Genomic DNA, 14,128 nt, shown 5'->3' with positions numbered 1-14,128 from the left:
ACACTTAGTCCCGACCACACTTGTTCCCACAGGGGCCACGGGGCTGGGCCACACTTGTTCCCGCAAGGCCCGACCACACTTGTTCCCACAGGGGCCACGGGGCTGGGCCACACTCATGCCCATGGGGGCACGGGGCAGGGTAGCAGTGAGGGCGCTCCTTCTGCCCCTGCCACATCTGGACGGCCCCTCGCTCCCAGAACTGCCGCTCCCCCTTTGCTCCTTGCGCGGCTGTGAGCCAGGGGCCCGGAGAGCCCCAGGGCTCCCTGAATGAGAGGAGGCCCGGGGCCTGACACCTTCTTGCATTGTCTCTGTCCCAGGTGGAGTTTGAAGGCCTCAAACATGAGATCAAGCGGCTGGAAGAGGAAACGGAGTATCTCAACAGCCAGCTGGAGGACGCCATCCGCCTCAAGGAGATCTCGGAGCGCCAGCTGGAGGAGGCCCTGGAGACCCTGAAGACGGAGCGCGAGCAGAAGAACAACCTGCGCAAGGAGCTGTCCCACTACATGAACATCAACGACTCCATGTACACCAGCCACCTGAGCTTCTCGCTGGACGGCCTCAAGTTCAGCGATGAGGCGGCCGAGCCCAACAACGACGACGTCCTGGTGAACGGCTTCGAGCAGAACGGGCTGCACAAGATGTCGGCCTGCGACAGCAACAAGACCTCGACGCCCAAGAAGGACGAAAGCTTCCCGCCGGCCCCCAGCCTGGTGTCCGACCTGCTGAGCGAGCTCAACATCTCGGAGATCCAGAAGCTGAAGCAGCAGCTGGTGCAGGTGAGTGAGGTGCCCGCTCGTGGGGCTGGCGAAATGCCACGGCCGAAGGAGGGGGGCACCCACGCGGGCATCTCCTCCCCAGATCCCTCCGGCTTCTTGGCTGCTGTTTTGTGGGTGGAGGATTTTCCCTTAAGCTTGCTACTGCCTTGTTTCAACTTTTTATTTAATTATTTCGAGCAGTTTTGTTATAACTTTTGAGGTCCGCATCTTCTCCCTCCCACCCTCTGAGAAGGCAGGCGGCGTGATTCGGTCATACGTGAAGCGCCGTCACTTCAGCTGGCTCCTTGCTCTCCCCAGTCCCCTCACCACCTCCTTCATCATTTAGAAGTGCGGTTCTCAATATGTCAGCCAGTGTAACAGCACCCGCCCTGTCCCGAGGTTACCGTTGCTCAGTGTCAGGCCTATGGGAGCCCACGGAGTCATCGGTGACCTCAACTCCCTGTGGCCTTCCTTCGGCCCTAGTTTTCCAGCTTGTGAGACAGAAGTGACGACGTACCTGTGACTGCCCGGTGGGGACGTGTAACTCAGGTCTTAGGTCCTAGAGAACCCTTTCTGTGTCCAATGCTAGATAATAGCGACTGACGGACGTACTGTGTTGGAATAAGCACCTACTGTGTGTCAGGTACTGGCTTAGGTGTGGAGAACGCAATGTAAAAAGGACGTGAAAGCAAAGGGACGTTCACACGCACAGAAGGGGCGGCGGAGGAGCCCTAACAGCTCTCGGCATCCTGAAGGTCCCGGAAGAGCCCTCGAGCGGTCTTTAATGCTCTAAGGGCTCCTTGGGGAGGAGGGGAGGCGGGCGTCCCTTTGGCCCGGTCCTTGCCGCTGAGGCAGCGCGCAGCTAGCCAGGTCTGCGGGGACTCTTAGACGGGCAGACCCTCCACAGCTAGTGACCATAAGGGGACCGAGTTACCGGGGGATCCCAAGCGGGGGAGCAGAGGAGAAGGCCTGCGGTGGCCCCTCCTGCTCCCATCCCTCTGCCAGCCTCGTGAGGAAGAGGCAGGACCACGTCGTGGCCATTTGTTTCTGAAATGACTGTGAATCTCTAATTGCCATTATTATTATTATTATTATTGTTATTATTATTATTCTTTGCTAATGTTTAAAAAATTTTAATGGTATTTTATTTTTCCAAATACAACACTGACTTTTGCAAAACCTCGTGCCTGCAAATTTTCTCCCTTTCCTTCCCCCTTTCCATCTCCCAAGACAGTAAGCAGGTCAAAAGGGGGAAAATGAGAAAGAAAAAAAAGCTAATAATAACCCCCCGGAAGGGGAAGATCCCCTGCTGTGATGCACGTGCCGTCCCCTAGTCCCCTCTCTGGGTGCAGGTGGCTCTTTCCATTCCAAGTCTATTAGAATTGTTGAGAAGAGCCGAGCCCCCACGGTGGATGATCTGCTCGTTGCCGGGGACCGTGAGCTCCTGGTCCTGCTCACTTCCCTCGGCATCAGTTCTTGTAAGTCTCCCAGGCCTCTGTGAAATCGTCTCTTACAGAACAGGAATAGTCCACGACATTCATGGGCCCTAACTTACTCGGCCATTCCCCCAACTGATGGGCAGCCACTCAATTTCTAGTTTCTCGCCACTACAAAAAGGGCTGCTCCAGGCATTTGTGCCCATGTGGGCCCCTTTCTTTCCTTTAAGATCTCTTTGGGACACAGGACCGGTAGAAACACTGCTGGATCAAAGGGTAGGCACAGTTTGATAACCTTTTGGGCATAATTCAGATCACTCTCCAGAATGGCTGGATCCTTTCACAGCTCCACCAACAATGTACCAGTGTCCCAGTTTTCCCACGTCCCCTCCAACATGCATCATTCCCTTTCCTGTCATCTTAGCCAGTCTGAGACCCCTGAGACCCACATGTAAATGTGCATTTCTCTAATTAATAGCGATTTAGAGCATTTCCTCACATGACTAGAAATGGTTTTAATCTCTTCCTCTGAAAATTTATCTGTTTATGTCCTTTGGCCATTTGTCAGTTTCCCGTTATTTGGAGGGGCACAAGGGAAGGCTGCCTTGCTTTTGCTCGGAGCCCTGGCGTGGGAGGGTCCGTTGTGTCCGTTCCCCAGGCTGTCTCGGGCCCACTGCCCGCCTCTGAGCCGAGACAAACGGCAGCTGGAGTCTCGCTTTGTGCTTTTTTCAGATGGAGCGGGAGAAGGTGAACCTCCTGTCGTCGCTGCAGGAGTCCCAGAAGCAGCTCGAGTGCACGCGGGGAGCCCTGTCGGAGCAGCACGAGAAGGTCAGCCGTCTCACGGAGAACCTCACGGCCATGAAGAAGCTCCAGGTCAGCAAGGAGCGCCAGTCGGCGCTGGACAACGAGAAGGACCGCGACAGCCACGAGGACGGCGACTACTACGAGGTGGACATCAACGGGCCCGAGATCCTGGAGTGCAAGTACAAGGTGGCCATGGCCGAGATGGGCGAGCTGAGGGAGGAGCTGAAGGGCCTGAAGAGCCGCTACGAGGCGTGCGAAGCCAGGTACGCGGAGGAGCGGAGCCGCTACGAGAGCGAGGGCCAGAGCCTGGCGGAGAAGGTGGCGCTGCTGGAGAAGGCCGGCCGGCTGGAGCGGGAGCATGCCGCCCGGCTGGAGAAGGAGCTGAAGAAGGTCAGCGACGTGGCCGGCGAGACGCAGGGCAGCCTGAGCGTGGCCCAGGACGAGCTGGTGACCTTCAGCGAGGAGCTGGCCAACCTCTATCACCACGTCTGCATGTGCAACAACGAGACCCCCAACAGGGTCATGCTGGATTACTACAAGGAGGGCAAAGGCGGCGGGCGCATCAGTCCCGAGGGCAAGGGCCGGCGCTCGCCCATCCTGCTCTCCAAGGGGCTCCTGGCCATCGACCTGGGCAAGGTGGAGGGCGGCAGCGGAGACAGCTCGCCCTCCCCCGGCTCCTCCCTGCCGTCCCCCGTGTCCGACCCCCGCAAGGAGCCCATGAACATTTACAACCTGATCGCCATCATCCGTGACCAGATCAAGCACCTGCAGGCCGCCGTGGACCGCACCGTGGAGCTGTCCCGCCAGCGGGTGGCCACGCAGGAGCTGGGGCCGGTGGTGGACAAGGACAAGGAGGCGCTGATGGAGGAGATCCTGAAGCTCAAGTCCCTGCTGAGCACCAAGCGCGAGCAGATCGCCACCCTGAGGACCGTGCTCAAGGCCAACAAGCAGGTAAGGGCGGGGGCCAGTGGGCGAGAGGGGCGCGTGCAGCACAGAGAGGGAAGGTAGACTGACCTCCAGAAAAAGCCCCGGAGCCAGAGGGTTCTCTCCCGGACCCGGGGCTCAGGGCCGCTGTCACGATGACATCTAGGCCGGGCTCCATCCCCGCCAGCCCTGCCGTTCTCAGGGACGGGCCCCCTCCCGTTCCAGCCCAGTAAGCCCGATGCCTTTGGCCGGAGGGGCCGGAGGTGCTCCTCGTGGGCGTCCTCCCAGGCTCCCCTCCGCTGCTTCCCCCTTCTTCCGTGCAGTACGGTCAGCCTGTGCTCCCAGTCAGCTTTTGGGTAGCGATTCCCGCGTCCCAGCTGACGGTTCGGTGGCTCCCTGGTCTCTAGCTCTTTGCTGCCCTTAATTGACCAGTGGGCATTCGTTAAGGGCCTCCCCTCTGCTGGGCACCGCTGCCCTTCCTCTCTGGGCCACTGCGCTGGGCCTGCGATCTTGGTGAAGGGCACTTTGTCTTCCCCGGGGGGTGAGGGAAGGTGTTTGGGAGGAATGGTGTCGGGGACAGGGAAAGGCTCCTTACAGTAAACCGGGCAAGCCAGTGTTGTCCTTGGGCTGGACCGAGGAGAAGGCGGTGAGTGCTCCTGGCCCTCCGGGGTGCGCCTTCTGCCGGTTAGGGGAGGAAAATCCAAGATGGCGACCAGTAAGGATCTGGTCGCCGAGACCTGCCGAAGGCCAGTGTAGACAGATGGGAGCTATCTCATAATGGCTCGGACTCGAGACTCCTCAGTGAGACGCGGGAATTCTTGCCCCTGGCTGCCTTGTATGGGGGGAGCCGTGGCAGGTCTGGCCGCCCAACTGTGGCGGGCCAACCGCTGGGGTCACGGCAGGGAGGCCGGGCCGCTGCCGGCCCGGGAGCATGTTGGGCCGCTTGTGCCTCGGCTCGTTACTCCCTCCCCGTTATCGGTCATAACTAAGCGGGGCCCTGGAAGTAAGCTGCCGTCAAGGCCAGCGTGGTTCGGGGGTCTCCGGCCTGACACTCCTGGGGGTCTCCGAGCAGCTCACTGGGCCTTGGGCCCCCGTCTGTAGAATAAGACGATGGGCCTAGGAGGCCAGAGCCCGTGATGTCCCGTGATGCTGCGGCCGCTCTGGGCCTCCGTTTGCCCTGTCACATGAGAGGTGGGAGGGACGGTGGCCCTGGGGCCCCCAGTTCTGATGCTGTGATCCGAGGGCAGCCGATCCCTGGTCCCCACAAAGCGGGCAGCCCCGTACCCAAGAAAGCGGCTGGCTCGGGCCCTCGCCCGGCGGGAGCCTCATAGTTGGGGAGGGATCCGGGGGTAGTCCTGGCCTTGTTGGGACAATCGCTCGCACCCTTGCCCCAGCAGACTTCCAGGAATTAAAGTCCTTTCTCCAACCTGTCTCAGCCTTTCCGGAGAAGCAGGCTTCTTACTCAGAGTTCTACCCTCCCCGGAGGCCGTCGAGCAGAGGCTGGGGTGACCCCACAGCAGGCAGGTGGAGGGAGGGCTTGGCGGGGGGCGGGGGCGACCCGGCTGGACCCTTCCAGCTCCCAGAGGCCGCTTGAGGTTAGGCGGCTGCTGGCTCCGGGGACGACCAGCTGCCCTGAGCCCCAGGCCGCGTCCCTCGCTGACTTCTGCCCTCCGTCCTCCCCAGACGGCCGAGGTCGCCCTGGCTAACCTGAAGAGCAAGTACGAGAACGAGAAGGCCATGGTGACGGAGACCATGATGAAGCTGCGCAACGAGCTGAAGGCCCTCAAGGAGGACGCCGCCACCTTCTCCTCTCTGCGGGCCATGTTCGCCACCAGGTAACGGCGCCGAGCTCACGGGCACGGGAGGGCGGGGGCGGGGCGGCGTCCGCACACTGATCCTCCAGGGCTAGGGCACGCGCAGAGGTAGCCGGCAGTTACCCCCCTCGTCTTGTTCGGCCCTCGCGGCAGTCCTGTGAGAGGGCTGTTGTTGGTGTCCCGTTTTATGGAGGGGGAAACTGAGGTAGAGAAAGCGAAGCAGCCTGTCTAGGGGCATCCGCTTCAGAGCAAGGATGTGGGGTCCAGCTCCGATCCCTGTGTGCCGCCCACCAAGGGGGAGCCCGGGGGTGGGGGCTTGTGCCAGCCCACTGCTGCCTGGGCAGCAGCCCGAGTCACAGGGCTCTTCTGGGCCCCAGTTCCAGCACTGTACCTGCCCCCCCAGGTTGTCGATCATCCCTGGTAAAGGGGGGGTGAGTGTCTGTTGTCACCTTAAAGCACAATCTCCTCATCAGCCGCTCCTGAGTCGGTTCTCGTGGCAGGAGCTCGCCCGGTGGCCTTTCCCAGGGCATTTCTCAGGGGACACCGGGCTCCACGGGCTGCGCCTAACCTTTGCCAGGGAAGAAACGGACTTTGGCTTCCTGACTTTTCCCCGGGGGCGGCCTGGCCCCCCACTCACACCCCCGAGCCCCCAGGCGGCCGGCTCTGAAATCAGACTTTTAACTCTGGCCTGGTTTTCAAGGGAGAGATGACATCACCCTGTGGGGAGACCCCGAGCTGGGCCCGGCGCGGGAGGAGGGGGGCGGCGGCGGCCACGGGCTGCCCTGCCAGGCCCAGAGCTGCCTTTTCCCCGCCAGGGAGATCTGAGCCGGGCCGTGACACGCCAGACCCTGGCGTCCGGCTATCCTCCCGAGCCGTAGGAAGGAGCTGAGGGCAGAGGGCTCCCTGGGGAGCCCGGGCAGGGCCGGCCTCATTGTCCGTCTCCCCTGAGAACTTGGGGGGGCCTTGCTAAGGCCAGCAGGGAGCCCCAGCCGGTGGGGAGAGGGGGGTGGGAGGTGCAGGAGGGTGCCGGGGGAGGACGGAGGGATTTCTCCCTTAATGCTGTTCTCACGTTGCCGCTGCTGAGGGGCCGAGGGGGGGGGGGCGGCTTTCCTGCTTGGAGCCGCGGCTGATCCCATTATGTGTCACCCAAGGGGGGAGCTCGGAGCCGGGGGAGGCTCCCAGGGAGGACGGGCCCAGGCTTTCACCAGGTGGCAGGAGCCCTTTAATTAGGCTTGGAATGCAGGGCGAGTCCACAGGGGCACAGCTGCTGGCGTGCCAGCGCTGGAGGAAGCCTCTGATGTGGGGAGGGCCGGCCCGGGACCTCCGGCCGCCCGGACCCAGCAGCCTCGCTGAGCTCCTCCCGGGGCGTGAGCATGGCACTTCTCTTGGCCCCGGCACCCGCCCAGCTCCGTCACACTCGGAAGCTGTTTGGGTTCCCCTTTTCAGGGCCCTGGGGCCTTCTTTTAGAAGGGAACGTGGCATTTCTTTGGGTCGTCCTAGAGCTAGGCTTCTGGAAGGGGCCTTCCGTAACGGAATCGAGCTCTCATTCCCCATCCTGGGGGGCGCAGGGGGCTTGCCCAGGGTCGAGGCGGGATTCGCACCCAGCTCTTCTGCCGCTAGACACCTTGCCAGCGACCCACAGCTAGGATCTCTGGGAGATCCCCAGACTTGTGGTCTCTGGGAGGGCCGGCCCGGGAGGAAGCCGGGGGCCGTTCCGGCAGGCCGCCATCTCCGGCCGCGGCGCCTGCCCCCGCTTGGTGCCAGCGCTTTCTCGGCAGTTTCCTGGCACAGGGCCTGGTTAAGGCAGCGCCGGCCCTGGGGGCGCCCGCCGAGCTCCAGACAGGACACATACGTGGGAGCTGAAGGGCTGCCACAGGGTCGCTTGGCCACCCCTCGTGCTGCCCTCCGTCCGGAGAGCGGGGGGGGGGGGGGGGGGGTCGGAGACCGGCGGCCTCCTTGTGGAGCCTTTGCTTGACCTCTGAGACAAGGCCATCCCTGCTGACCCCCGACCCTCCGGCCTCTCCTGCCGGCCTCCCTCGGGGCAGCGGGGGCAAAAGTCAACTTGGAAGCGAGATGGAAACGGGAGCTGTTTGCCCAAGGCCGGTATCGGGCTCGGGGCAGCACAGGGTGGCAGGAAGCTCCGAGTTCAAATCCCGCCCCCTTGCCCCATGACACGCGGGCCCCTCCGAGCCTGTGCACCCGCTGGGAGAGAATGGAAGCAGGAGGTGGGACCACTCCGCTGGGTTCTGTCTCCCCCCGGTGGTCAGCTCGGGATCCTGCCATTTCAAACGTCCCGCCCAGGCTGGCCTGGGTGTGGGAGGCTTCTTAACTGGGGAGGGGCCGCTGGGGGTGCCAGCCAGAGTGAACACAACACTTCAAGGTTTATCTCATTCCAGCTTCTCTTAAAACCCTAAGAGGAAGCTGCTGCTCTTCCCAGTTTATAGATGAAGACACTGAGGCAGGTTTAAGCTAGTAACGTGACTGGGGCTGGGCCCGCTCCTTTTGCCCGTGGGCAGTGTTAGAGGCCAGGGGGGAAGGGCCGTCGGGGCCCAGGGCTGGCAGCCTTTCCACCTCACGGCCCTCTCCTGAACTAAGCTTCGGACGTCCCAGCTTCGGCCTCTCCCTGGGGCCGCGGGGTCTCCTCTCGGTCCGGGCCTCTCCCCGGGGGCCACAGGGTCTCCTCTCAGTCTGGGCCTCTCCCCAGGGGTCTCAGCCTTCTCCAGGGTCTCCTCTCAGTCCGGGCCTCTCCCCAGGGGCCGCGGGGTCTCCTCTCGGTCCGGGCCTCTCCCCAGGGGCCGCGGGGTCTCCTCTCGGTCCGGGCCTCTCCCCGGGGGCCGCGGGGTCTCCTCTCGGTCCGGGCCTCTCCCCGGGGGCCGCGGGGTCTCCTCTCGGTCCGGGCCTCTCCCCGGGGGCCGCTGGGTCTCCTCTCAGTCCGGGCCTCTCCCCGGGGGCTGCGGGGTCTCTCTCAGCCTTCTCCAGGGTCTCCTCTCCCTGGGGCCGCAGGGTCTCCTCTCCCTCTCGGTCCGGGCCTCTCCCCGGGGGCCGCAGGGTCTCTCTCAGCCTTCTCCAGGGTCTCCTCTCCCTGGGGCCGCAGGGTCTCCTCTCCCTCTCGGTCTGGGCCTCTCCCCGGGGGCCGCAGGGTCTCTCTCGGCCTTCTCCAGAGTCTCCTCTCAGGCGCCTCCCATCCCTTGTCGTTGCAGGTGCGACGAGTACGTGACGCAGCTGGACGAGATGCAGCGTCAGCTGGCGGCCGCAGAGGACGAGAAGAAGACCCTGAACTCGCTGCTGCGCATGGCCATTCAGCAGAAGCTGGCCCTGACCCAGCGGCTGGAGCACCTGGAGCTGGACCACGAGCAGGCCAAGAGGGGGCGCACCAAGTCCGCCTCCAAAGGCAAGAGCAGTACCCCAAGCGTAAGTCACCTGCGCTCCTGCGCGGACAGGCCCGAGGGGGCCGTGCTCGGCGGCCAGGTGTTCTGCAGCGAGAAGTATAAGATTTACTGCGACTAGGGGGCTCTGGGTGCCGCGGGGCCGGGCGCACCCCCTGTCCGCTGGCTTCTCCGTTGTCCGCTTAGCGCCCACTAACGTTGCAGGGAGAGGCCCCGCTCTTTGTCCTTCCCGCCCCGTCACACCCGCTGCGCCCGCCTCCTGGCCAGGAGCATCCGCGAGGGGACGTCCCTAGTCCCGGGTTATTGGAGTGGGGAGCGGACCCTCCCCTCGTGACTGTGGATGGGGGGGAGCTTCTTTTTTTTTTTTCCTTTTCTATTAAAGGGAGCGGTCCCGAACCTGTTGTACGTTGGGTGGCCCTGGCTGTAGCGTAGAGCACAAACATGACCTCCGCCCCTTCCCGAGCTACGTTAAGCACACATCCGATTGCCCGGCGGGCTGGAGCTGATGAGGTGGCCCCAGAAATGGAGGCGGGAGTCCCGGGAGACCGGGCCCTGCATTTAATGGTAGTTGGATGAGTTGTCCGTCAGTGGGAGTCAAGACACCGGACAGCCCTTAGAAGGAAGGGTGACGGGGGCTTCCGGGATGTGGCCGGAGGTAGCCGGGCCTCCCAAACTTGCACATTTCATGTTTTATGTAGAGATTATCAAGTTATGCAATTGGACCCCTTCGGGAACACAACGTAAGGTAGTAGGGTGTATGTTGACGTAGTTTCTGGGTCACCCGACGGCTCTTGGGCCAGCCTTAGGTAGTCTCTTGCAGCATGCGAATTTAGGAGAAGAAAAGCTGTGTCCACAGGCCGTCCACGCATGAGCTTAGTTAGGTGGGTAGGGGTAGGGATGCCCGAGAGGGGACCCTGCTCCCCGGACTGTGTTGAGTGGGCGTTAGCCCCGCCCCTCGGGGAGCAGGCTTTCCAAGTGACCAAGAAAGGATCCTTTAAACACTCACCCAGAGCCAGCCGGAAGCAGGGGAAGTTCATCTGGCCAAGGCCGGCTCCTTTGCAAGGCCCTGCGCCTCCCGGAGAAATCTGGTGACCCCGGGACTTGCTGGGAGACTTTTAGGCACTTGAGCCCAATTTCCAATGAAACAAAAAGATCTCTGGGACTGGTGTCTGGAGAGCCAGGGAAGCCTGGAAACCACTGCTTCTGGAGTGGGGTTGGGGGATTGGTGAGGCCCGAGGAGGCACAAGATTTTGATTTTTATTTAAGTGCCTGGCTCTTATTTCCCTTTTCCATGGGGAATACTGCCCTCCCTTTTTAAATTTTTTTTTTTTACATCTGGAATATCCTAAAGAATGGAAATCGCTCATGTGGGTGTGATGTAAGGGGCAGCAGATTGGAGAAGAGGGGGGTTGGTCTTAATTTTTTTTTTTTTCCCCAATAACTAAATTTTCTTAGTAAATAACTGAGGTCTGAAAAAAAGAGCAAGAAAGCTCAGTACATAGTCTGTCTCCTATAATAAGCGCTCATTTTCATAAATTCAAACTTTTCATTTTGCCGGTGAGCCGCTTGTTATTTTAGGAGCCGATGTACTCATTCTGCTACTCTACCAATCGCCCCTGCCCCCACCGCGGCCCTGTCAGTCTCAGGGGCTTCCCTTTGGGCAGGAAGCCACACACACACACACACACAGAGTCCTGGTGGGCCTCAGGCTCTGACCCCCAGCCCAGTGGGTACAAAGACAAATTTCAGGAGACGAGGCGTCCAGCCCACGGTGACTTTCCCAGTCCCTGAGATTTTGGTAAAAAGGGATCATCATCAGTGTTACGGGGACCTGAGGTGATGTGACTGTTCAAGTAGTAGCCAAACGTTTGTGATTGGGTCCAAAACAGGCTGTGGAAAAAAAAAAAAGTCCATCCCCCCAGTGTGTGTGCACGTGTAGATGAGGCTCCTAGGGAAGCATCGCGGGGCTTGTGTGTTCTTGGCTCTTTGCTCCTGAGCTTGGTCTGTGTCCAGCCCTCACCTCTACTTACTCGGCTCTTTGGGATTCTTAACATGGGAAATTTCTTCAGCCGTCACTACCTCCTGGAGCAGGCTCTTGTCGGTTGGATTTCGGCGCTGGCCCGCATGACCCACACTTCCTGCATGTTTTTCCAGAGACCGTTTAACTTCACTGATAAACTCTTCTGATGCTTCCTCCCAGCCGGCCCCTTGCTCCTGCAGCCTCTCCATTCAGTACTTGTAAGAAATCTTTTCTTCAGCAAATGATGAGCCCCAGCCCATCGTCCCTGGGCTCAGTTTCCAGTGCTTGGGCAGCCCCCTTCTCTCTTTGCCGGCTCAGGGGCCGCCCCTCTAACAGACAGACCGTCGGGTCCTCTCTCGCCATCACACTAACCCGCTCTGTAGCTCTCCCGGCGCTATCAGTATTAAGATGTCAGACCTCTTAGCGGGATAAGTAACCTGTTTTTTCTAATGTGATTTCATTTTTCCCCCTCATTTTCAGCTGTAGAGTAGTGCCCGGAGATGGAATTGGCCTACAGTGCCCTCGCTCAAATTGCAACTTTCTTAAAACTGTTCATGCTGGTGGCTAAGCCAGCCCAGGGAGTTCTGGTTGCCCAAAGGAATGGACGAAATCCCAAATTTCCACTCTCTCTTTTTTTCTTTTTGTCATGAATAAACTACCTGCGCTTATTTTCAAAATTGCATATCCTGGGTTGGAAAAAGAAAATCTGCACGCCTCATGTGCCGATGTTGCTGCAGGAAAAATTTTTTACAAGTGCTGAAGAAGCCGCCTTCAAACAAACAATGAGTCTACTAGAAATGTTCGGACGGGGTCGGGGGGCCGGGAGGAGGGGGGGGACCGTCGGGGGAAGCCATTTTGGTTGTTACCTATATTCCTTTCTTATCTGATTGTTAAACCTGTGCACTTTTGATATTTTGATATTGTATTAGCTTCCTTAATTCCTCATGTAGAAAAGATCTATGCGAAGCAATGGTTTATGCTCACGGTAGGTCTCCATGCATTTGTACTTGTTGATTTCTCCAGAGGCATGTTGCAGAAATCTGTAAGCTTTTCGGGGTTGTTTTTGCTCTAGACTCCGTTTAGATGAGCGCCCCGGCTCCAGTGGGGGGGCGGCTCTGCTAAACTGTTACGTGCTGTGCTTCAGCAGCCTTTTTTAATTATGAAATGTTATGGTTTATGTTTTAAATGACTGATTTTTAACTGCCATGTTCATTAAGAAATCCAGGGTATTCAAATTCTGGGGTTTTTTCATATTGTATTATTATTCTTAGGAATAGTTCAATGTAACAAGAAGAAACTTGACTTTGCTCTGGTTAAAACAGTAATAGGCACTTGAAAAATAAAATTAAAGCGATGAAAGCAGTAGTATTACCTGCAAACTCCAGAGATTCTGGATTGGAGGAGGTTGGGAAGCATGACTGATTAACAGAATTTTCTACAACTGTACCAGTGAAATTCCAAATTGGAATTGTTTCGTTACCTCTTTGTTTGTTGTGCCAAATTATGGTACATTTAGAAAGAAAAATTCTAAAGTTGTCAATTATAGGGTGTTCAATTTCAACGCCTTTTTGTTATTCATTGTTGCCAGTAGTGCCTTTGCTAATTTGAGGGAGAATCCTAAGATATAGTTTTAGTCTAGAGAAAAAAAAAAAAGGAACCGGGTCGAGCTGGTTGGGAATTGGGAAGATGTGGAGCAATAAAGACAAAGTAAAGCAAGCGCCTCAGCTCATTTGTTTTTGAAAATGGGTCTCTTCGTATCCCGCGAGAGATGAGAAATTGTGCAAAATTCTGTTAGTCAGTGATACTTTACCAGGCAGATCCTGGCAAATTCAGGGCTTGAGAAAGAAAAGCAAATGCAAAACATTGAATACACTTTGGGAACCAAATGGACTTACTGAACAAAGAAGCAAGCTGTGCAAAAGAAGGAGGACGTTTCTGGTTGCGGCACCGATGGGTGTTGGCTGTGGATCTTCTGTTCGCTTTCTGTAGCAGCAGCGGTGGGCATGGGTTAACCATTAGTATTCTTTGCGAATGTGAAGGCGAGACATTAATATCTTCTCTTGCATGTGGTATCTAATCATTGTAATTTCAGGAAACAGAAACGAAAAACAAACAAACAAAAAAAGACATCAACAAAAGTCAGGGCCCAGTGGCTCAGGACATTTGTTGAAGCTGGTGGGAATGATTAAATTGGTACTTCGGGAGGAAGAAGGAGGCATTTTTTCCTCAAAAAAGTACAAATTATAATAATAAATAATAATAATATAAATGGCAGGAACAAATGAGTTCTGTTTGCTGGAATAAACATTATTATTCCTAGATGTGGGGACTTCTCTATTTTCACCTTCTGTTACAGTATTGATTTATAAGAAATATTGTTGCATTTAAAATAACTTCATCTGTCTATATGTGGGTATTTATTTGAAATGATGTCTACGTACTGTATTCTCTGTTCTCTGTGCATTACCTTTAGCGGCGGATTATTGGTCTTTATTTTAAAGTCATATGCATGTACTCCTGCCAAGGAACCTTTACACAGACCCGAAGAGGCTAAAGCGTCCTCATTCTTTGGGGAAAGGAGGAGAAAGAATGAGGACGAGAACTCTCAAAGAGTCTAATTTTCACGATTGGGTAACTCTCTGTTGTCTAGGGAGTGCAAAAGTATGACTTTTAAATTAATCCCAAACCAATATTTATAGAAAACAGCCGGCCTGTGTAAAGAGTCACGTTGGCAGTTATTCGATAATAAAAAAAATTTTTTAAAGATTAAAATGTGTCTTGGATCTCTCGTATTTTTCATATTGAATTCTGATCCACGAGAACTCTTTGGGAATTGCGGTTTGGGATTTTCTGAGCCTTTGGGCGTGGAGATGACCTGAAAGGTTATCTAGTCATAATTATCCATCATCCCACCAGCCTCATTTTCCTGATGCTTCTCTATGGGAACCTAGAAGACTTAAGCCCAGGAGTTGAAAAGAGATGGACAGAG

At 57.3% G+C, this 14,128-nt stretch overlaps 1 protein-coding gene across 3 annotated transcripts in view; it reads left to right on the top strand.

Annotated features, from left to right (window-relative positions):
• Positions 1-13,911, top strand: part of BICD2 (BICD cargo adaptor 2) — a 53,374-nt gene extending 39,463 nt beyond the window's left edge. The window contains exons 4-8 of one of the 3 annotated variants that reach the window (XM_074284477.1): positions 318-776; positions 2,924-3,946; positions 5,603-5,754; positions 8,934-9,124; positions 11,620-13,911. In XM_074284477.1, coding sequence (XP_074140578.1) covers positions 318-776; positions 2,924-3,946; positions 5,603-5,754; positions 8,934-9,124; positions 11,620-11,630 — 1,836 coding nt within the window. In that variant the 3' untranslated portion in view covers positions 11,631-13,911. Of the gene's footprint in view, positions 1-317; positions 777-2,923; positions 3,947-5,602; positions 5,755-8,933 lie in introns of all 3 variants that reach the window. The other 2 variants (XM_074284476.1, XM_074284475.1) reach the window with 2 other exon arrangements.
• The last annotated feature ends 217 nt before the right edge of the window (positions 13,912-14,128 follow it).

This window comes from Sminthopsis crassicaudata, chromosome 1 (assembly GCF_048593235.1).
Source record: "Sminthopsis crassicaudata isolate SCR6 chromosome 1, ASM4859323v1, whole genome shotgun sequence".
In the NCBI taxonomy this organism is placed as follows: Eukaryota; Metazoa; Chordata; class Mammalia; order Dasyuromorphia; family Dasyuridae; genus Sminthopsis; species Sminthopsis crassicaudata.
Note: the sequence above shows the minus strand (reverse complement) of the source record. Positions and strands in the feature narration are given on the sequence as shown.